The sequence below is a fragment of the Numenius arquata genome, chromosome Z (assembly GCF_964106895.1).
Source record: "Numenius arquata chromosome Z, bNumArq3.hap1.1, whole genome shotgun sequence".
In the NCBI taxonomy this organism is placed as follows: domain Eukaryota; kingdom Metazoa; phylum Chordata; class Aves; order Charadriiformes; family Scolopacidae; genus Numenius; species Numenius arquata.
In genome coordinates this window covers 65,933,470-65,956,261 of record NC_133616.1, presented here as the reverse complement: position 1 = coordinate 65,956,261, position 22,792 = coordinate 65,933,470, and the positions used below count along the sequence as shown (strand labels likewise).

The following is a 22,792-nucleotide window of genomic DNA, read 5'->3' as shown; positions in this document are numbered from 1 at the left end:
TGGAGGAAGAATAAAGTACAGAGACTCTGCATAGCTAGGGTTTGTAGTTTATGATCACGGAAGCTCAAGCAGAATCAGAGTGACAAAAAGGCCTAGGAAACCAAAAATGTATAGCATAGCTACTCAAGAAGGCATTAATTCAGAACATTTAACCTGGGGGGAAAAACAAAAAGTCCAACTTAATTTCCAAGCAGCTTAAATACTGCTCCTAAATAAAAGTGTTCCATTTGTTCCATTTTACAGGGAATACCTAAGATGATGAAAAGTATGTGTTTCTTTCCCTTTCTGCCTTTTTTCTTTCAAGACTTTTCCAATTTATTAGGAATTTTCACTTCAAAGGAAATAGCTGTTTCATCTCTACCTTTGCTTCTTAGCTATTATGTTAATCCTGTATTTTAATAGTTACAGTTTCTACTGTTGTTTCTGACATTTATCGATTTCATGACAGTTTGCTATTAAGCAAATTGTGCTATTTGTATTGTTTCACAATCTGTTTATAGATGCTGAGAATAGAAAGAGAATGCTACACTCCACATTTGTTCAGTCTTATGGATAAACTTTTATTAACATGCAGGCCCTAAATGAAGTTTAACAGAATTTCTAGAGGCCTTGTGGGGCTAATTTGGTATTATGAAAGGACTTGCAATCTAAAGAAACATCACTTAGCATTTCCTTGACTAGCCTAATCATTATAGGCATCTTCAACAAACAGAAAACTGTTTAAGTTTGTAGTTAACGTTTGCCAATTCCTATGGAAAAAAATGGTCAGGCAAACTGGCTTTGTTCAGTTGGAGTCTGGTGCACTGAGAATTAAAATATTATCTGTACTTAAGCTGAACTGCAATGACTCGACTTTATAGCAGCTACATGCATGTACACATGTGCACGAATGTGTCACTGGAGAAGTGCAATATAGTAATTTTGACATGACAGCATGCGTGGATATAGTTACTTCTGAAAGATATACAGTAACCCTCTGACGCTGCCTTCCTTCAGGCAGCATATTACTCAAACTCAGGTAATTAGAGACAGGTAGATAATTCACAAAGTAGAATTTCAGACAGGCCATGTTACTGTTTTTGGTACAAACCTGTCAATGAAACATCATCTAAATTACAGTTGTTGTTTTACATTCTTTCTTTTTCATAATTCATCAAAACAACTTATTGATACTAATAATAACATTCCAAAGACACAGTGCACTTAGATTTGATTCGTTTTGTTTCCAAGTAAATCTATGAAGAGCTGCAGATAAAAAGGAAAACCACCTTATGATGTCACATCAATACGTTACTCATTAACTGATTTTAAAAACTAGCCTGAGCTGGAGTCACACCAAGACTGCACTTCCTACAGCAGTGAAAGGCTGCGCGTTGAAGGGTCGCTCTAGAACTGAACTTCACCTAACTCTGCAGCTAAGTACAGTAAAATGATAAGAAAAGGGAATTCCTTGGAGGACCCTGTTTTTTATTCTGAAAAGCAGAGCAGCTTCCGAAAGTCAAGTAACGACACCCCAGTCAGTCCTACGGAGAGTTCTGGATCAGTATTTATAAGGTAAATCCTAACGTGTTTGCGTGTTTTGTATGTACTTGATGCTGGGGAGGAGGGACGGGGGGACGGATGGATAGGGCAGCAACACAGGAGGGCACCGGGACAAATGCACCAGTGAAAACACCCTTATGAGGAAGCTTAATATGAGAAGGCAGTGCATGTAGAGATGGCAATTTCACTCATATTACTGATTGCACTGGGGAGTGCTGTTGTAAAGAAGAAATTTGTAAGGGAGGACAGAAGGGTGTTGTTCTCTCTTTCCCTATCTATTATACACTAATAGGGCTTTGAATGTGTACAGCGCTGTACACTAACAAACTCATTTTAAAACTACCTTTGCGAGGTCATCCAGTACTATCTATGATATTTGAGTGAATCTCTGTACAAAACAAATGTAAGATTTGTTAGAACAGAGAATTTAACAAATTATTTTCATGTGTGTTTTGGCCTATATGAAACTTTACAATGCTTATTAAATTATGTTTCAAGAGAAATGCTACCATAACCATAAGGAGTATTCAGGGAAGTTGAATGCTTGCATGAACGAGTACTGCCTGAAGGGTTTGCTGATAGAACAATTGCAAACAATTTTAAGGGGAAATCTGTTTTCTTACCTTGGAAGGGTGGACTTGTGGATTGCAGGCTCACATTGAGGTGCAATTCATTGCAATGAAGAGTTCTGGATAAATCATGCACATTTTGGACAGCATAGATAAATGAAGGAAGGCAGCGTCAGAGGGTTACTGGCACTTACCACATATCCTTCCCCATCTACTACAGGAGATATGCACAAATTCTTTATATGGAGTGACAGTTCACATTACTAAGTGGGTTACAAGGATAAATAAGCTGCTAGCCTCATTTTTTGAAATGTTATTAGGGCGTTTTAATATTATATCTGCATAAAGTCTTCCAACTCAAATGTCAGAGAGATAATGTCTTACAGTTTGAGCAGAGAATAAGGAATCAGAAATGTTAAGTTTTAATTAGAGCTCCCAAAGGCTCTTACCTAATCTAATCCTTACCTTAACTAATCACTTAGATTAGTTTAAAACAGCATCCACAGGTATGTTTGTATGCCTCTGTTGATCTCATTTTCTGATTAGGCATGGGACATGAGTGGCATCTGGAGGGTTCAACACTAGTTGGTGATGTTTAACCACTGCTAATTTGGGCAGTAGAAAGTTTGCCCTCTTTTTTTTGACCAGCCCAGAACACCAGTCAGACAGATTTACCTACTTTTTTATTTACCACTAGATAACCAGTAAACAAAAAGCTGCCATATATGCTCTGATAGCAATGCGATCAGCCCTTACAAAGAACAGAGTCCTTTGCCTCAGATTTTGCAATAATCAACCTGCCTGCCAAGCAGAGGGTGGCAGGGGCAGGCCTCCTAGAAATCCAGTTTACTCAACTGCTGTTTCAGTAAGAAGGATAGTAAGATCATAAAGCCATGCTGTGAATCTATACCTCCATCAATAGCAAAGATGGAATCGCAGGCTGCAAATACTAGACAATCTAATAAGAGGAATGCATGATTGCACAGAATGAGCTAGTAGCTTAGCTGAGCTCTCACCAAACTTGCTTTTCATGTGTTTGTCACAGTCATGATACGCTTATCGAAATTGAGCCACATGAAAAATCAGGGAAAATGCTGTTGGGAAAAAGAAACGCAGGCTCTGCATTTATAGGTACTATTTTCAATACAGTCCTATTTACTTAGAGTGTATTTCCTACATATGAAGATGCATCCAGAGAGAAAATTTACTATATTAATGATAGCTCTTATTCATCCTAATTATTCATGCCTGAGGACAAAAACTGTCTATATGCCTACGTTTTTATATACCTCTGTTTTCACGTCACTGTAATTGGCACCATGTGGATGAGCACAAATTTGCCAGAATCCAGGGACTTATTAACATTTCAGACAGAGGAGCTCACAGTTTATCACCATGGCAGCACGTTATTCCTGACACAGAGCAGAACTGATTTCAGAAGCGAATTAAGACTCTGGAGCTATACCTGCCATGCATAATAGATCAGAAATTTGTATTGATAATAGTATTGGCCACATGTGTATGCAACATTTTATCAGCATGAATATATAGAGTTGTTCTGACATTAGAACAAAACATTTTCCAGTAGTCCAGATCAAAATACTGGCAAAACCAATAGGGATCGCAACGTCCCCTGTGGAGCCCATCCCTATAATGTTAGTCAATACCCTGCATGCAGTTCTCCTAAACTTTAGAAAAATCTCAAGCCTTGTGATTGAGATCTTCAATCTTCAGAATGACCCTGAAAAAAATATATTGAACACAAGAGAACGAGATTTTAAGCAATTTAGATCAGGACTACTGACGACCAGCTCTGCGAATGTCATACTGCTATGTATGTTAATATGAACCCTAGCAATAATCAAATGCAGTTTGTATATCAAATGCTTGTTAAAAAAAAAAAAAAAAAGTAAAGAGTCAGCATTTGCCAGAAACATTGATACTAGGTAAAAATTACGAAAAAAGAAAAAATACAGCATGGAGAGGTATGTTTTCTAAATGCAAAGTCATGGAAATGGGAGTCAAAAGGGTCCTTGACTCTAGTCTTGGTTTGACAGCTCATTTGGTGAATTGCAATGCATAGATCAATAACATATAATACTTGTGTTTTCAATCTGTGATCTGACATTAATACTTACCTTTTGCATACAACAGTAACAGAAAAACTGTGGAACAACTTGTAACAAACTGTAAAGACTGTTGCAGTTGGGTTTTTGTTTGGACACAAGAAAGGATCCATACACTCAGGTTTCTCTGTGAAGATTTCTGGATGGGAATGTGAGCTTTTTTTAAGGAAATTTCCTTCTGTATTGAAATTATACCCCTCAGAAACATCCAGGGCACTGCTGCAAGGCTGAAGCTTAGTTCACACTAATGCAAGCAGTCATATTAAAGAGATAAGCACATACCTACCATCTTCTAGAACGTGTTTTGTCTTTATAGCTCAGTTATGAGCACCTGAAACACTGGCAACCACTTTACTGCTCAATGGCTTGCACCTGGGATTTGGCATTCACCCTATGTGGCCTTGCTATGCAAGACATATCTACTTTTTTTGTAATATAGCTCCTAGTTCTAAATGAGACAAACCAGTAAGTCTATCCAGCTCGGTAGAATAGCTGATTATTCACAACCCCATCTGATGTAAAGACTCAGAGAACTGATAACATGATTCATTCTTTCACGTTATTTGTGTCCCTCACTTTAACCTTCCTCTCCTCAACAGTAAGAACAATCCTCTCTTAAACTCCTAGAAAGTCTGGGCACTATTTTTTCTTGTGGAAGATTCCATTTATCCTCAAATAAGCTGTGCTAACTTTCACTTTCTTACATACTTAACAAATTGTACTGCTGCCCTTCAGAGATTGCCAGATGACTAAAGGTTTCTCTCAACAAAATGATCACCGTATTTAGACATACCATGAATGCTTGCATGCATGCGTGTGTATCTGGTTCAAAGAGGTATCCATGTGTATTCCTTTATGATACAGAGATTCAAAAACTCTACATATGCATGCACATTATTCATGAGACACACAATCTATTTGATGTCTTAAACATACTGGTGCATCTGGATTGAAATTTTTGTCTATGTAATCTGTATTCAGAGATGTCACCCAGGATGATTTCCTTTGGACATATATAAGCAGAGTATGACAAATCAAGCTAAGCTGATCCGCCAGGATAGAACAAGCAATATTTGTATTTATCTTTTCCTGCTTAGCTGACCAATATATTAAATGATGGTTATAAATGCAGAAAAATGGATTTCACTGCCGTGGGATTCAGTACTTTCATTATAAATTACAAGATTTAGGCAACACAGCATTCTAACAATGCCATCCATGAGGCATCCAGGGCAATATATGGCTTAGGTAATGCGCCGTGACTGCTTTTTTTCAGCTCATGAGCTAAGAGGAGACACTGACCTGTGTTTTTCAGCAAAGTGCCAGCTGGCAGAGTGCCATCTCATAGGTGGCAGAACTCAACTATTACATGTCACAGGGCTGCTCTTTTCAGAATATAAGAAAGTTGCCATGAACAACTTGGAGACATGACTGTTCCTTTACTTCACCTGTTCCTCTGTTTTTGCCATTAACCCTCCTTCCCATACTGTTCTTTTGATCAGTGTGACATACCATAAGACACATCAGTAAAACGCACAGTATGCAGTGTGTCTTCTGTGGCTCTACATAGGAAGCTGGGTGAAGGTCATTGGTATCAAAATGAAAGTAAATGTGCTGGATAGAGCACACGCACAATGTGTTACACATTCACTATGAGGGAGGCTGACACCACATTACTAATGCCCCAGTAGTTTTGTGTGAGAATTTCTCTCCTTTTTCCTGCTGGGTTCTACAGTAGTCATCTACTTCATCCAATTGCTTCAGCATTCAGCCACAACGAACAGCCTCAACATGCTTCACCGCTTGTGGTGAGAAATGCTCTAACTAGCCTTCAGAGCAGCCTACTGCACTTCCTTTTCCAAAGACGAGTTCAACAAATAAAGTAATCCAGGCTCTTTTAAACAAAAACCAGGAATGGATAGGCAGATACGACTTCTAGCAAACTGCTCAGAAGAAACAAATCACCTGATCCAGGTTCCCTATAAAGCAATCTCACACTTCTAAAAACAAGTAAATTACTGAACTCTTAATCCAGGCAAGGAACAGGGATCAACTAATCAAAACTGCTTCTCACTCCTTACAAAATTGCATCATGCATTGTGTTCCGGCCCTAGTTATCTTCTACAGACTGTTTAGGACCTTGATTTACTCCATTTATTTTGAGCATACTTCAAGTATGCTGAGTCACTTGCAGATGTTTCTGAACATTCCTGATCGAGGCAGGAGTATGCCCAACACCAGATCAGATCAGGCATGGCTTTGTCTAGCTGGGTCTTGTAACCTCCAAAGAGGTTGCCCTCTGGGCAACCTCTTCCAATGCCACACCACTCTTTTAGTGAGGTCTTTTTTGTCTTTTCTAATCCACACCTCCAAAGCGATAAACCATTTCACTCTGGCTTGTGGCTGATTTGCATATATTCTAGAAATGGAAGTTTTCACTGTTTCAACATCTTTCCAAATGTCTGTTAGTTTGTGTCTCATACTATGACATCTCCTATTTCTATGGTATTACATAATGTAAGTCTGCTTTCCTATCGCATTTCAGCAGGGTAATATAAGGATTTATTTAGTAAGTCTTTCATCAATTAATACTTCTAAGGCATTTGAGTAGCTTTCACAGAATCCTACCAATGCACAGTATCATATAGAAGACTGAAGACAAGACACATAGTGACCTATAATCCAAAAGTACCTGTATTCACTGAATTTCACTGAATTTTTAGAGTTGGAAGGGACCATAAAGATCATCTAGTCCAACTCCCCTGCTGAAGCAGGATTGCCCAGAGCATGTTAGAGCATGTTACTCAGGATTGCATCCAGGCGGGTCTTGAAAATCTCCAAAGAAGGGGATTCCACAACCTCCCTAGGCAGCCTGTTCCTGTATTCAGTACTGCTAAGGCTGTATCTCTTTGTACCTTCTCACACCTGCAAAGAAGTACAGAAGAATTCTCTACTGAGAAGAAATGTGCTCAAAGTATACAGAATTCCAGAAATCACTGTATTCATTTTCTGCTTTGTTCCTTCCCAAGAACTTCCCTCACATTTAGGCATGCTGATACTCACCATATAAGCTGAGAAATATTTTATGAACAGCCCTGATGACTGTAATGAAATGAAAGCCCAAGATACATAAAAACTGTTGATTAAAACCGTCTCTAACCATGCTCTCTTTCCAGCTAGGTTGTCTTTTTTATCATTCATTGGCAATATCCTATGCAAGAATTTCTACGCAGGGATAGCAGTCCTACTGCTTTTTATAATGACCTTTCCGGTGCGTCTCATTGGGCTCCTTTACCCTTCCTCTCCTCATGTCATTCAAGGCAGGATTCATAATTAAACTGAAGAAACAGTCTGAAAAAAAACTAGAGTGAAATTCAAAACAGGTATGTAGAAGGTTACACATCTGTAGTCAAACCTAGCAATCAGCTGCTAATATACTAGAGAACATCATCTCAGTCTTCCTTTGTAAAAGCTTCACCAGATCACAGTGGTTCAACAATTAAACTTGAGTCAGTCTCACACTGCTGTGAAACATATAAACACTTACTATGAAATATAAACAATGGCAGTGTGTATAGGACAGATAAAGTAATCTTGTAATGTTGCCTCTATGCCTCAATTCAGCCTTGATAAGGCTTCTGGTGTCCAGCTTGGTGCAGTGCCCTTCAGGAAAGATCTTAACCTATTAGAGACAGTGAATAGGAAAAAAAGAAGTCCTGAAAACAATTTAAACCTTTTATTGGAGGCTAAAGAGAAGAAGAAAATTGGAGACTATTTCACTGTTCTTCATATTGCATAAATTAAGAAGCAATGGCTTTAAATTTCAGCAAGAAGGATTCAGGATCATAGGATCATGTTAGAGACTAAGGGGGACTTCCCCTGGATAGTTAGAAAACACTGGAATTGATTACCCGGATACGCTGCTGACTTTTCAGAACAACTTAGACAACTGTCTTGTCAGGAATGACACAGGAATAGCAGGCCTTGCCTTGGGATAGGGAATGAACTTCATGACTCAGTGAGTCTCTCACCATTCTGCCTTTCTGTGATTTCATATCCATACCTTAAGTCTTTTTTTACAATGAAAGTTTTTCGTATTATTTAATCTCTAGTTTTAAATGCTCTGCTGTGCTATACATAATGTTGAAGGTCCTGGTTACAGAAAACCCTCAACTCACTCTGAGGCTCTGAGACTACCTCTTCAGAGCAGCAACACATCAATTTTTATCTACAAGGCATCACTGGTACTGCAGGCATTAAAAAGTAATCAGTAATTTTATAGGACACTTAATTTCTCTTTCTCTCCCCAATCTGCCGTTCAACAAATAGAGAAAAACACATTCCAGATTTTCACACAACAATGGGTCTCTGTTGGTGACAGTTTGGTCTTCACATACTTGCTTTACTGTATCTGTATACATAAGCAATTATAACTGTACAGTAAAAGGTCCTTTGTGCTTTTTTTGCACAAGACTTGCCACAGCATATCAAAATAAAAGATTTTCAAGTATATTCCACCTACACGAGCAGCTGCACATTTACTTGTTTAATATAAGGCACTCCTCAATATGTATTACTGAGAATCTTAGCACTGAGGACTTCCATCACTCAGGAGTGTGTCCTCTCAATCTGGAGTTGCTGCACCACGCACAGTTTGACAAAGCTTGGCCACAGACTTTCTTTTTCAAATCCTCCAAAAAGCACAAGCTATAGTCATTGCTTATTACTTCGTCTGTCATTGACAGAAAATAGCAAAATGCACTAAGGAAGAACATACTGAAAATTTGCCAGAACCAAGTCTCTGACAAGAGTTAAGATATCATGATATGGAACAAAGTATTTAGTAAGGATCCATTTTTAGCGTCTAGGCTGCAGGCATCAATTTATTTGAATGTAGGTTTCTTCTACAGTAAATACCTGGACTAATTAAAACAGAGGGGTTTGCATACCTTGAGAACGGAGCCAGATGAAACTAAAACACAGAATGAGCTCCAGGGACCAAGCAGCTCCTTTCCAGTTCTTGCACAACTGTGGTAGAGGCAGGAACCTCTATAGATGAGTGAGCAAAACAGCAGTAACATTTCTCTCCTGTAGCTAAATCTATCAGAGATTGAAAATCTAAGCACTCAAAAGGCAGCTGATGTTATTTGTTCAAGTATTTAAAAGTCAGATTCTCACCTACTGTAAACCAGCATTGTTCTGCTGGTGTGTGGAGAGCTACACAACTGTTATTCAACCACAAGTCTGCCTTCAGCCTCAAAATTAGGACTAAAATACCAACTGATACCTTCCTAGTGGCCTAGAAAGGTCTCCAAAAATGAGGCAGAGGGTAAGCAGTCACTTTCCCTACTGATTCCAGACATATTGTGCATGCCTTAGTAGTGCACACTGATATGAGAACAATTCCTAGGAAACCCAAAACCTCACACCGGTTGCTGCGCTCCAGCAAAGGGTCCTGGCTCCAAACAGACACAGGATACCAACCCTGCCTTCCCTGACTATTTTAGTTCCAGCTCTGCTCACAGCCCAGACAGCTGAAATGGAGCCCGTTCGGTTATCTTGGATAAATGGGATGCCGCTATATAGCCACAAGTTACATCTGGCATTAGGGGGTAGGAGAGGCTCTTCAATGCAGTGCCAAACCTGCCCAGGGCCTCCACAGGGTATTATAAGGCAGAAATCAAAATTTCACAGGTGCAGGACCTAACAGGTCTGAATGATCTTTCTTGTAAATTACATCTCATTTGTTTTCCACATATGCCCCGTTTTTCATGTTAAATAATACATAAACATTAGTTAATGGTGTCTCCCAGAAATACAGCCATTTTAAATGTCTTGCTTTTTATGCAGCTTGGCAGACAGTTTTTAAATTTTCTTGGACTGGAGCTAATTAAACCCACCTGGTGTAGCTAAGCATACAGCAATCTCACATTTTCTGCAGGATGTGTGTGCCCAAGCAGCTATGGCAGTCCTAAACCTTTTCGCCATTACCACCTCTTTCCTTTCACTGATTTCCTGAATATATTGCAACAATACCTAATATTTAGGTCTTGCACCTTCAAAATACTGTGTGAGCATCAAGCAATCCACAATGCCACTGGAAGGCTGGCTGATTTGCTTCATGCATCTTTTAATCTGAAATGTACAATGGTATCCATCTCCTACCCTGATGTCCACTAGCAGAGACCACTCTCCTGTACATATTCTCCCCTTACCTCCTGTGAACAGTATAGCAGTTAGGAAGAAAATGTAATATATTCTAATTTTAATTCTATTTGTATATTCTAACACATTAAACCATGAAAAGAGACCTTTTTCTCAAGCTGTTACTTTGAACTCTCATCCCAAGGCTGGCCTTCCTTAAACTGTATTGTTATAGCCACAGACTCCATCCATCTTTGCTTTGTCAAAGTGTGAGCTGACCAAACCGAACACCGACTTAGCTACTGACCAGGTAATGAAAACATTTTTCATACGCACATGGACAGTTTGTGCTTGCTGCACAAGATGTCTTGGCTGCCCAGGGAAATGGTGGAATCGCCATCCCTGGAGGTATTTAAAAGACAGGTAGACATGGTGCTTAGGGACATGGCTTAGAGGTGGTTTTATCAGGGTTAGGTTGACGGTTGACTAGATGATCTTACAAGGTCCCTTCCAACCTAGACGACTCTAAATCTGTGAAATGCTGCCATTTAACCTTCCTGAGGGCCGGCAACTTCCCCGACAGCCCCACTCGCCCAAGCTGGGGGAAGGCTATGCTCACTTCTGTTTTTGTGCAACATCAGGTCATTTCCTGAGCAGACAAACCAGCCTGAGATGGTGCTGAAGAGAAAGGAAACAAAAAAAAGCCAAAAGCTCCGCAGGCAGTCACAGATGGAGGTATCAGCTAATCACCACAGAAGTTTGCGTTAGTACAGCTGACTGGAGGCCAGCGCCAGTATTTGGGAAATGTGCCGACGGAAACCTGTGGAAAGCCCTTTTCTGCAAGTTACCGCCGGCCTTGCAAGCTCTCCCCCGGGCCGGGCCGGGCCGCCCTGTGGGCCGCACGCTGTGGCGCCCGGCTTCCTTCACCTCAGGGCCGCGGCCCCCGGCGCCTTCCCTCCTCAGGCCCCGTGTGCGTGTGTCTGTGCGTGTGAAACCGCATCTCCTGCCCCCCCAATAAAACATTAAGGACACCTTTTGTTCGAGCCAGCGGGAGGCAGCGTCTCACGCCACAACGTCCTGACTGAATAATTTAAGGCGCGTAACGGATCGGCAGCGCGGGCTCCTGCCGCCATCCCCTCACTTCGCGGCCGCAATCGGGACCGACCCCTCCTCTTCCCTCCGCCGCCCGGGGCAGCAACCAGCCCGCCCCCGGACAGGCGGAACCGGTTTTTAGCAGCTTCCCGCCGCGGGCCCCCGTTCCGGCTCCAGCCGGCCCAGCACGGCGGCGGCGGCGGCGTGGCCCGCCCCGGGGCGGAGCGGCGTGGGCGGTGCGGCACAGCCCGGCCCGGCCCGCCGGTTAAGTGCCGTTCGGCGTCGGTGGCCGGGGGCTGTGTCGTGCTGAGCGGTGCCCATGGTGCTCATGACCGAGCAGCGGTGCGATGCGGAGGAGCCGAAGGCTGCGCGGGCCGCCGGCAGGCGGGAAAACCGGGGCGCCCTGCGGCTGTGAGTACTGCCCGAGCGCGGGAGGGGCGCCCGCCCGCCTGCGGGGACCCCCGCCGCCCTGTGGGGGACGCGGCCCGGGCTGCCCCGCGGGGGAGAGGCGGGCGCGGGGAGCTAAGGCAGCGGCGGCCGGGCACCGCGATGCGGGCGGGGGTGGCGGGCGTTGGGCTCGGTGGGGGCTTCGCTGTTCTGGGCGTTGGCTTTGGCTTGAAGTTGATGGAGGAGAGCGGCCAAGGGGTCTCGGCGTCCCGGCTTTTATGAAGCGCCAACGTCTCGGCCCAGCCGCGGTCTGTGCTCTTCAGGAGGAGGCCCCGACCACGGCGGCAAACTCCGAAGTCGTACTTTTTAAGGAGCAAGGCATGCAAATGCCACTTCTGGTAACTTCATGCAACGGCATGGAAATCCTTCTCTGCCGTGGCACAGAAATCCAGCAGCTGTGCTTTATCACTAACAGCAATGTGCAGGGGCTGCAGTGGGAAGCTGTGGTCCTCTCCTTTGCGTGCCAAAAAAACCCAGAACTTCGTTGAAAGTTGGTGAACTTTCATACAGGCCAGATGCATCAAAATGGGAGTTCAGCCTGACTTCTGTCGCAGACTGAGAGGGGCCAGGCCCTCAGTGGGCGTTTGCCTGCCTTGGCCTGCTTCCCCAGCAGGCTCTACGGCCATACACATACCTGGCCTCTTTCTCCTTTTAAGCTGAGCAATACTATAGAAATTGAGCAGATGAAGAGATGAAAAAATGTTTAATACATTTTCTTCAGGAGGAAGAGGAGGCCTTGCTGGCTGGTAAAGGCTACTTAAGCTAACTGATGGACGGTAAGGAAGTCTTCCCCTTCCATGGGTGGCAGGACTCCCTGGACTTCCCTGAGGCCACTGACCTTCCCAGCCTCTGGTGGTGGCTGGGGACGTCAAGGGTTAAAAGCAGCATCTCCTGCATGGGCTTCTTGTGGAGGTCTCAAGTTGTTCAGGTGCTTGAATGCCACAGTACTGGCCATCATGTGAAAATCTTGCTGGGATCAGGCAGCTGTCTGGTTCCATTCCAGGTTCCCCATTCACGTGGGACTTCGCAGCCCCAAAGACGCTGTTTGAGAAGTTCGGCAGCTGCAAAAGAAGAAACTGAAAAATCTGGGTCTTTCTCCTCAGAAGGCAAAAAAAGTTACTTTCTCCTAATCAGGGATGATTCCTCTCCCAAAGAACATTTCTTCACAAAGATTTAATCTTAAACAGCCTTCAGGAAAAAGAAGAACAAGTTAACAGTGGCTAGCTCTTTCTCTAGAAAAAAACTCGGAGACGGTCTGTTGTACCTCTGGTGTCGAAGCAGGTTTATTCTCAATGTATCACAGGGAAATCTGTTACCACAAATAACTTGCTTGTTAGAGAGCACTGGGAATCAAAGTGTCTTCTAAGTGTCCTTTGTCCCGTATGATGTAGTCACATCAGTGACTTCACGTTACAAATGAGACATAATTCCCTGACCTTCTCTAGAGCCTTCTGACTTCAAGCCTTCGGTGCTGATCCTCCACGCAGAATTATGCCAATGAACTTAATGAAGTTCTTACAGGTATGCAAGATTTGTATCTGATTTTTCTCTTGCAAATTTTTCTAGGAGTCCAAGACAGTGTATAGAAAGCTTGATTTCAGAGACTCTGCACATGTGCCAACTAACTGACCCTCAGCTTTGTCCCCCGGTGTTTTATTCTTTCAGTGCTGAATCAGCTGCAGCTGTAGAAGTGAGGTCAGTCTTAACCAGTGTGATAAATGGAGTAGTCTCACTCACTATGACTCTTTTTTTTTAGCTGTTAATTTTTGCTGTTCAGTAGAAGGTAGGTGTCATGCAGGGGAAAGCTAGGCTGTCTGTTACGCTGCAGGCTGCGATGCTCAGCAATACTAGCCTGGGCAGCAGGAGGGTGAAAAGCCTGCAGTAGGCAAAAAAGTTGAAATGCTTTGTCTTAAACTAGAAAATTGTTTAAGCATTTGCTGGCTGGAAACAAAGTTGGAATTTATTTGCCAGTCCCATTTAACTGATAACTGGGTCCTTCTGAGAAACAATCCTGTTCATCGAATTGTGAGTTAACCTCAGAAACAAAGTCACTTTGGTTTGGCTAACATGAAGCTACAGGGGCAATTATTCAGCTGAAGAACAAGAGCAGAATTTTGGGTTTGATTCAGTTAGAAATGAACTTTCAAAAGTTGGATCACTGAAGATATTTTTTTTTAGAAAATTTTGTAAATAAGTGTGTGTGGTTGTGGTGGCGTTTCATTTCTTCATGTACTTCCAGGGAGCAATATGCAACCAACAGAGCTCATGCTGACCTCTCTCTGAAAAAAATCCCAGCAGAGTTATAGAGACTTAGGGAGTCTTTTAATGTTTTCCAAAACTCAGGGGAGAGAGATTTATGTGTGTACTGTAATCTGTACTTCCTGGAGGTATGCTTAAAATGTTGCTCGGCTTAGAGATGGACTTTATAGCTCAATAGCTGCAACCATAAAGCTGTTCCTGCTGGATAGGTGCTTCTGAAGGATTGAAACTGTAGAAGATTTTTTGGGGGTTTTGTTGGATTGGGTTTTTTTAATTATTTCACGATTAGATCTGAGAAGTTTATATTTATCTGCCAGTGATTCAGGAAACTTTATACAGAAAGAATTGTCTGTTCACACTGGTTTAGAAAATGGGCTTCTGTGGCATGTTTAGCAATAATTATATCTTTGCAAGGTTTTCAGTACATCTCTGTGGGGTGTACAACCCCAGAGAGAATGCTGTGTGGAGGATGGGCGCTGTTATTATGCGGACACAAAATAGTGATGTGCCAGAAGTTTGTGATGACATGGAGTACCTCCCAAGCAAATCAAAAATTCCTGGGCAGAAAAGAGCTTCTGAGTGGTGATCCGTGATCAGTACATCCTGATGTGGCCTTGGATCACCAAGGAATTAACTCTTGCATTGTATTTAGAGGATATTTATTCTTCTTACTTGAAAGTGGGGTTTGTTATGTTTATGGTGGCACTGGATCTGCCTTGGAAGCTGTAGCTCCACTTCAGAGACAGCTGGTGGAACAGATGTGTCATTGAAAACTGTGGTGCATTGAGGAGAAATGGCAGAGGTGTAATAATGAGCACTTCATATTCCATGTCAGCATCCTTCTACTTTCACACACGCTTGCTTCTGTGGAAGTCAATGTAGCATTTTCTGGTTTCCACATACAGGATTTGGCCAAGTACCATTAAATCTGTGCTGAGTTACTGTATGGTTAAGATGCCACTAACATTAAGTGCCACATTCTGTCCCCTTACAGTTACAGCATAAGGTAATGTCCCGTTACTGAGTGTAACTTAAAGAAATGAGGAGGCTGGGACTTTAGACTAAGGTATGGAAAAACTTAGATGATTTTTTTTTTTTCTTCTTTTGAGCAAAGCCACATTGCAGTTACTGGGGAAAATATGCTACTGAAAGCAGGAAAATGCTTACAGGAAAATTACGTATTTCTGGGGAAACAGAGAATGTGATTTTTACAGCTCGTCTGACATGTTATGCTGCCATAGCAGATGTTTCCTAATAACTGTTTATCAGTTGATAAGTTAAAAGACGATTAATTAACCAACCAACCTCTGCATAATTATAACTCATAAACCTTTTTTCCTAAACTCTTACTTGAGAGAAATATAAAATCCTGTGAAGAAAGGGGTGGTTATTACTGATTCAAAGTTTTATTTCAACTTTGATCCAGGTTAACTCTTTTCCAACAGCTAAACTCCTACTGTTTATTTGGGGGGAAAAAAGTGTAGGTGTGTGTCTACGTTATTCATGTTCTGTACTTTCAGTGGATGAAGATATTAGTTATGCATGATCTGAAAAGAAAGGTAGCCTTGCAAAATGAAACATTTAAATTCGAGTTGTGGCAGAAAAGAGGTTTCCAGTCTGAATGACGTCCATTTGTTCCTGGTGATGTTTTTTAATTGCTCTTAGTTCTTCCTTTTTTCCTGTCATTCTTACTTTGTTCTCTGTATGTACATGCTTAAGTTATAAAAGCAGTTTTTTAAAAATAATTGTGTCACATGTAAATGCACACTATGAATCTGAATAGGCCTTTTCTTTGCACCAAAGTGCCTCATTGGCTAATGTGAAATACTCCCGAATGTTCTGCCTTTACTGGTTGTGTGCAGTCTGTGAGAGATACTTGTTAGGCAACATAATACTACAGATAAGCCTTGGGCAGTGGGATTCAGTGCTGGTGTTTGACAGGTGATGCATAAACATAGTATCAGAGTATTGTCTTCTTACCACGATCTCCCTAAATGTTGTAGTTATGTGGTTAGAAATTATGTGCTTATCTAATGATACCACGGCTGGGACTAAAGATCTTCATGCTCTGTACATAGCTGTTGCCAAGTCCGTGTATATCCTTTTTAAATAGTTATCCAGTTAACCTTTTTAGATTTGTGTTTGGTCTAGCAATCCTTACAGCCCTCTTTTGTAGTACTTACTTTAACCTAAATTCATGGGTAGCTGTCTGGATCCAGCTAGGCTGATCAACAAGAATCTCTTCAAATATTGTCATCACAGAGCAAATAATTTCCCTGCAGATAGTAGGAATACTTTGGGAAATGTTGTCTTTCCCTATTTCTCCACTTTTCCTTGAAAAGAAACTTCTTGCTTTCTCTAGCAGATCTTTGAGCAAAATTGCAGCAAGATTATGTTTTCTTGCCAGAAAGATGTAAATGAATATTTAAAGCATCGATTTTTGCTTCCAGATAATGCAAGGGTCAGTGGGAGTTTCTGGGAGGACATGGGCAACTGCTTCCTGCCAGCCCTTGTCTCCTCTTTATAAAATGGCATAGTGTGCTGTCTCATGCTGGGGTGATTGTTAGAGTAATGGAATTGAGTACTGGGACACATTAATAAAAAGGAGAAGCAGGGGCTCTAGGGGTACGTACAAGGAGAACACAGTTAGCTCTTCTTAATTCCCTGGTAACTGAGCTTAAGTGCTGTACCAAAGTATTCACTTCTGTTAACTAAGCTTCTACCTGGCACTGGCTGGCTTCTGCCTCTGTCCTTGAGAAATAGGTGAGGGAGGTTAATGAGCATCTGGAAAGAGTGGCAGGAATTAATGTGCAGGTTGCAGATAGGCGGCAGAGAAACTTGGCAGAGTAGAGGATGTAAAGGCAGATGGAAGTCTTACTCCTCTGTGGATAGATGGGAGAAGCCTGCTAGTTACCTTACTGTGAAACAACAGTTCCAGGCATACCCCAAAAAACCAACCGTACTTAGGCATGATCCATTCCTTTCGGCGCTTCAGTGGTTTCACCCTCTGGGAATCTTAGTTTAGGTTGTTTATGAAAGATAGATCATGTAGGCGAAAGACCTGATGCTAATTTTGTAGCTACCATTTATGCTATACTAGCTCAAGAAGAGCCATTTAGGTTTGTTCAGCCTCTTTCTGGACAAGAAGGAATGTTAGTACTGCAAAAGTCCAGTAAATAACAAAATTATATATATGCTCACTTGGTTTTGTGATGTTTTCATGTAAGTAAGCTATGGCCAGCATAGGAGAGAGTGGGTATCGCCATGGAGTACGGCATGTGGCCAGTGGAAAAGCTCATTCTGAAGAAGAAGGCTTACAGAGCATTTGGACTCGGTGTCCTTGTGACACAGAAAATGGAAAGTCAGGCTGGTCCTAGCAGGGATCAGGCCACCACATGTCACATCTGATTCAAATAAGAATATCTTTTTTCTGGGACTTTGGAAAGTCCTTATATGCAGTGTCACAGTCAAAGGCACTGTTGAGATTAGTGTCGGTTAGACCCTTTGTTGGAAGCTAGTATTTCCTACTGTGAAATAGTAGCTTCTGTATTAGATTATCTACATTGTTCTGGTCTTTTCTGTGAGCGCACAGTCAGGTCTGTGAGAAAAATCTTACGAGGTTGCAAAGATAATTACAGGAAATTCAGCATTGCCAGAGCTTTGGTGAGCAGTGCGCCTCCAACAGTGATTTCACTTTGATCTGCATCAAACCTTGATGGAAGGTGTAATGAAACAGGGTAAGTGAACACAGTTAGATGCTCGCTTTCATCTCAGTTAGTGTTTTGCATTAGGCCTTGTTGTGCACTGTTCTTGCTAGGGAGCCTACAAAAAGTGTTGTATGCGGGCATGCCTTGAATACCTACTTCAAATTTTCTCTGATCGGTTAGTGTTCCCTTTTAAAGAGATGAATCTCATACGTGGCTGTGGATTATCTGTTGTCAATGCCAGTTCTCAAAGAAACTGCTGGATGATCAAACCCTAGCCATCCTTCTCTTTGTGTACATCCTGTCTGAAGAACCAAAATTATTTTTTCCCCCCTTACCTTGATTCAGACACTTAGTGTGCAGCATATTGACTCATTATTTTTATGCAGCGTGTTAGGTCTTTATTTCTAAAAGTGCCATAAACCAGAACCTTCTGATCAAGTGATTTGTGGCACCTTTATTCTTCAACTTTTTATTAAGCAGCAGAGAAGGGAATAAAGGTGTTGGTAGGATTGCTCCCAAGCCTCTGCTGTCATCTCTAACTGTTCTGCATTCTTAATAGTAGTGGTTAATATAATTACTGGTGTCTGCTTTTTTTTTTTCTTTAATCCTAATTCAGTCTAATATAACTACTCAGTTTTTTTCAAAAACACAATTAATGCTGGAAAACTGCCAGCCAAGTCTTTTATCCTGTGGAGGCATGTTGCTCTGTAGTTCTGCCTCCAAAAAACAGAGATGTAGCTTCAGGTAATGAGGCCAAAGCATTATGCTTATGCTCTGATCAGGCCTCATTTATGAAGATGTTTGCTTCCAGAGAGAGATTTGTGTTGTTTCTACCTGAGTTATGGAGCAGATTCAGTTGATAGATGCCTGTGAGGTCATACTGAACGCATGGATTGTGTATAGATGCAGTATATATATATATTGCGTTCAGTATAGAACAATTGGTAGACCTGACACTTTAATGCCTTTGTCCTTTTTTCTGCAACCTGAGTAAGTTGTAGATCAGGAATTCTTCTTTCTTTTCCGTTTCTCCTGATGCCCCTGAAAGCTAAAGATAAAAATGTGATCTAAGGCTGCATGCTTCTGCTTCAGTAGGAATTGTGGTCATGTTTTTTGCCTTGTTCTGAGTTAGAAGATAAAGTAGGCTAGAACTAGGACTAAGGAAAACCTTTTCACCTAAAAGCTGCCAACGAATTGGAGAATGAAACAAACACATGCTCCAGTCTAAAGCAGATGTGAATGAACATCTCCCCTCAGATCTTTTCCTTCACATTTATTTTTTTTTTTTTTTTTTTAGAAATGTGTCGGTTGAGAAGTTTTGTGTCGTTTGCTGGATTTGGCCGTGCCTATGTTCAGATAAATAGTTGTTGGTCACCCTGCTTAGAATCCCATGAAAACTGCATCATGGGACTCCCGTGGAGTTGAGTGAAGATACGTATGAGAGGGCTTTTGCTTTTTGAAGTGGATATCTGAAATGGAAACTCTTGAAAAGACAAGAGAACTAAATGGCTTATGTTCCTGCTCTACTGTTAACTTAATAAAATATCTTGTTATAGTGTCTCATGTTTCAGAGCACAGGGAATTCTTCTGTGGTTTTTTTTTTTCTATGGAACTTGATAGCAGTCTGGTTTTGATTAGACAGGGAATACAGCCAGTTAATAATAGATGGTATTTAGAGCAGAGAATTTACATACTTGCTAATGACGTCTGCAGTGTCACAGTGATCTTGCTGATGTCCAAGTGGTAAGGCAGTGTGAAACTTGATCTGGTTATTATGTGAAATGTCTATTCAGTTGAGGAAAAAAAGCTGACTTTCTTTATCTTCAACAGTGTTGGAGGGGTTTTTGGTCAGTACTAACTGAAAAATTTCATTCATCCTTTTAATAAAGGATGAACAAGGATATAGTAGGATGTAGCAGAATAAAGGATATAGCATCACAGACATATGAAACTACTCATGGGTAAGTAGTTGTGTTCCAAGAGATAGCTGTGAAATACAACACAGTAAATATTTCTGAAACTAATTACCTTGATATATAAAATAAGATTCACAGTTGAAAAAAGTCTTTAACAGTTGGATTGGTTCCTCTTTTGGTGCTAGCTGACATCAAGATTCCACCTGTGCCTGCCAGCCTATTTCATCCTAGAAATGCATAGAGAAACACATGGTGTATATGCGTTTGTGCCCATCCATATGCATACGATATTCAGTTAATGTGCAGCTGTATAACTTTGTCTTCATCATGATGTATTTAACTGTGATCTCATGAGAAGACAATGAGCCTGCTTCTTGAACAACCTGAGGTAGTTAAATCTCAGTCTGGTTCATAGCTATTCATATTAACGAACTGACCCTTTCCCTCATGCAGGGTGTCACATCTCTGCTACTTCTTTAATGCTTCACTGCTCTCTGTATTCAGTATAAATACCTTTTCTGGCAGTATATCTGTCCTACAAAATACATAAGAAATGCTGTACTTCAGAATCAGCTGCTTTACTTCCTTCAATTTGCATCCTTAAGTACAGGCGGTATACTAAGTATATGGAATACCAAATGCATACATTGTGGCTATCCTTTTGACCTATTATAGCGGCTGTTGAGCAGCTTTCTGCTCCTTCTTAGAAGTAGATTAAATCGTAGCATTATTCTCAGGCATGTTTTTTAAGGAGATTTTCTCCCATAACCAGTGCCTTGTGCCATGTAACATTGGAGCATGGCTGTAAAGCCACTGGGGGCATTTTGCCTCTGAGTGACCAGACTTTGTAGGAATAGACAACATCTTGATACCATAAGTCAGCCAAATAGGAACTCTCCAAGACTCAATTTGGAGTTTTAGAAAGCAGGCATTCTTATCGCGGTACTGGGTACACAGAGGATCACGCCTCCTAATGTGCGTGCTGCATTGCTTGCTTACAGAGATTATATGTGATCAAAATATACAAAATCATTAGATTTCTGAGGAATTATTAACATAGTCATACTATTTCCTAGGACTCATTAATGTATGTAAATGTCCTTGATGCACGCGCATTTATGTCCATTGGTGGTCTTCCAGAGTTGTCTGGTGGTTGTGGATAGTCTTCCTCACTGTGTCTGCTGGTTGAACTCAGTCTTTGCACGTGCCTAGTTACTTTTTTGACTCAATTACACAACTTCTTGCTTGCAAAAAATCACAAAACCAGCTTATTCTAGCCTTATCTATTGTGCTCAGGGACATAGAGTCTTAAGATTTTCTGTTATCTAAGTGAATTGTAACTTACTTGCTAGCAAAGCATAGCAAAACTTTAACTAAACAGAAGCATCACACAACTTGGTAACTATATTATTCTCAGAGAGAAGGAACTATATTTTGCACTCGGTATCATCTAAATCCTCAACTTGAGCACTGTTGTTAGTTTATCCAGTAGAGACCACTAGAATCTGCTATGAAGAGGACAGCAGGAGAGTTTATAATGGGAAAGGTCTTTTCCTCAGTCCAACAGTGGAGTAATTCAACTGTGTGAGGTACGAAAGGAAGCTGGTCAGATAAAGCACTCTGGATTCTGATTACATATCCAAAAAAGGTTTGCTCAGACTGGTATGGCATAGAAAAAATGTTTAGAGGAATGATGGGACATACTTTCTGAAAGAAGATGAAAGACTTGAGGCCTAGCAGAAGGAAGGTTGAGTTCATTGCTCCTTCGGGGCTTGATAGGTCAAGGAAGGCCTGTGCTGAGGAGGAGGCTGCCTCTGTCCTACAGCAAGCTTAGCAGGCTGTCCTTTCAAGCATTGGCCCATTTCATCTTACCCGCTTGCAGTCAGTCATCTGTGCTTGAAGCATGTTGCTGGTATGTCTCCTGCATGCTGCCTAGATAAATCTCTTCATCCTGCTCCCTCTCCTCTGCTTTTTAGCCTGCAAAAGGCTTGAATTGGGATCCTGAAATGTTTTGAGCCTCTCCCTTTGTTTGGCTTTTTGTTTCTGAAAGAAGAATAAATTCCTTTACCTGAATAGACTCATGTCTGGGAGTAAGAATAACTGAAATAACACAATCTCTTAGTATTTGGGCACTAATTTGATTCCCTTGTCAAATTCTTCTGGTCTGCTAACAGCTACTCAACAGAACCGAAAGATACAGAATGTCATTGTATTTATGACAGATATTTCTACGTATGTTGTACCAAGCATGGTTGTGGACATTAGGGGAGAAATTACTCCACAGTCTTTTGGTTGATTGTTTGCAATAATCCAGCAGTCTAACTGCTGTTGAAAGTTAATCCTTTTTTAATAAGAGACAAAGCAGGATAACAAGGCTTCTAAGGTAACGTGATGATCCGTATGTATGCTCCATCCATGGAGAGACTCTTGCAGCAGTCCTCACTCACGTTAAACTCTAGGGAAGTATTGACTTGGCTGCAGTTTTGCAAACAATTGAAGTTGTAGCTAGCATCTCTGGTTATTCAAGATACTTTTTTCCTCCTACATAACTGATCTGCAGTTTGTGGACCGGTGGGCTGGTTTGTTGCAACTGATTGTGGCTTTTGAACCTTTTGGACCTGTTATCATGCAGACCATAGATTCATAGATTGGTCCGGGCTGGAAGGGACCTCCAAAGGTCATCTAGTCTGACCTCCCCACAGTCAGTAGGGACACCTCCAACTAGATGAGGTTGCCTACAGCCTCGTTGAGCTTCACCTTGAATATCTCAAGGGAAGGGGCCTCAACCACCTCCCCGGGCAACCTGTTCCAGTGTTCCACCACCCTCATAGTAAAGAACTTTTTCCTAATACCCAATCTAAATCTCCCCCTCTCCAACTTAAAACCATTGTCCCTTGTCCTGTCACTGCAGGCCTTTGTAAACAGACCCTCCCCAGCCCTCCTGTAGGCACCCCTCAGGTACTGGGAGACCGCTATGAGGTCTCCCCGGA

The 22,792-nt window shown here is 41.7% G+C and overlaps 1 protein-coding gene across 1 annotated transcript in view; it reads left to right on the top strand.

Annotated features, from left to right (window-relative positions):
* The first annotated feature begins 1,429 nt into the window (after positions 1-1,429).
* The window catches only part of GRAMD2B (GRAM domain containing 2B), a 47,945-nt gene continuing 26,582 nt past the window's right edge, over positions 1,430-22,792 (top strand). Inside the window, exon 1 of the mRNA XM_074166048.1 lies at positions 1,430-1,554. Within this exon, the coding sequence (XP_074022149.1) occupies positions 1,430-1,554 (125 nt within the window). The remainder of the gene's footprint in view (positions 1,555-22,792) is intronic.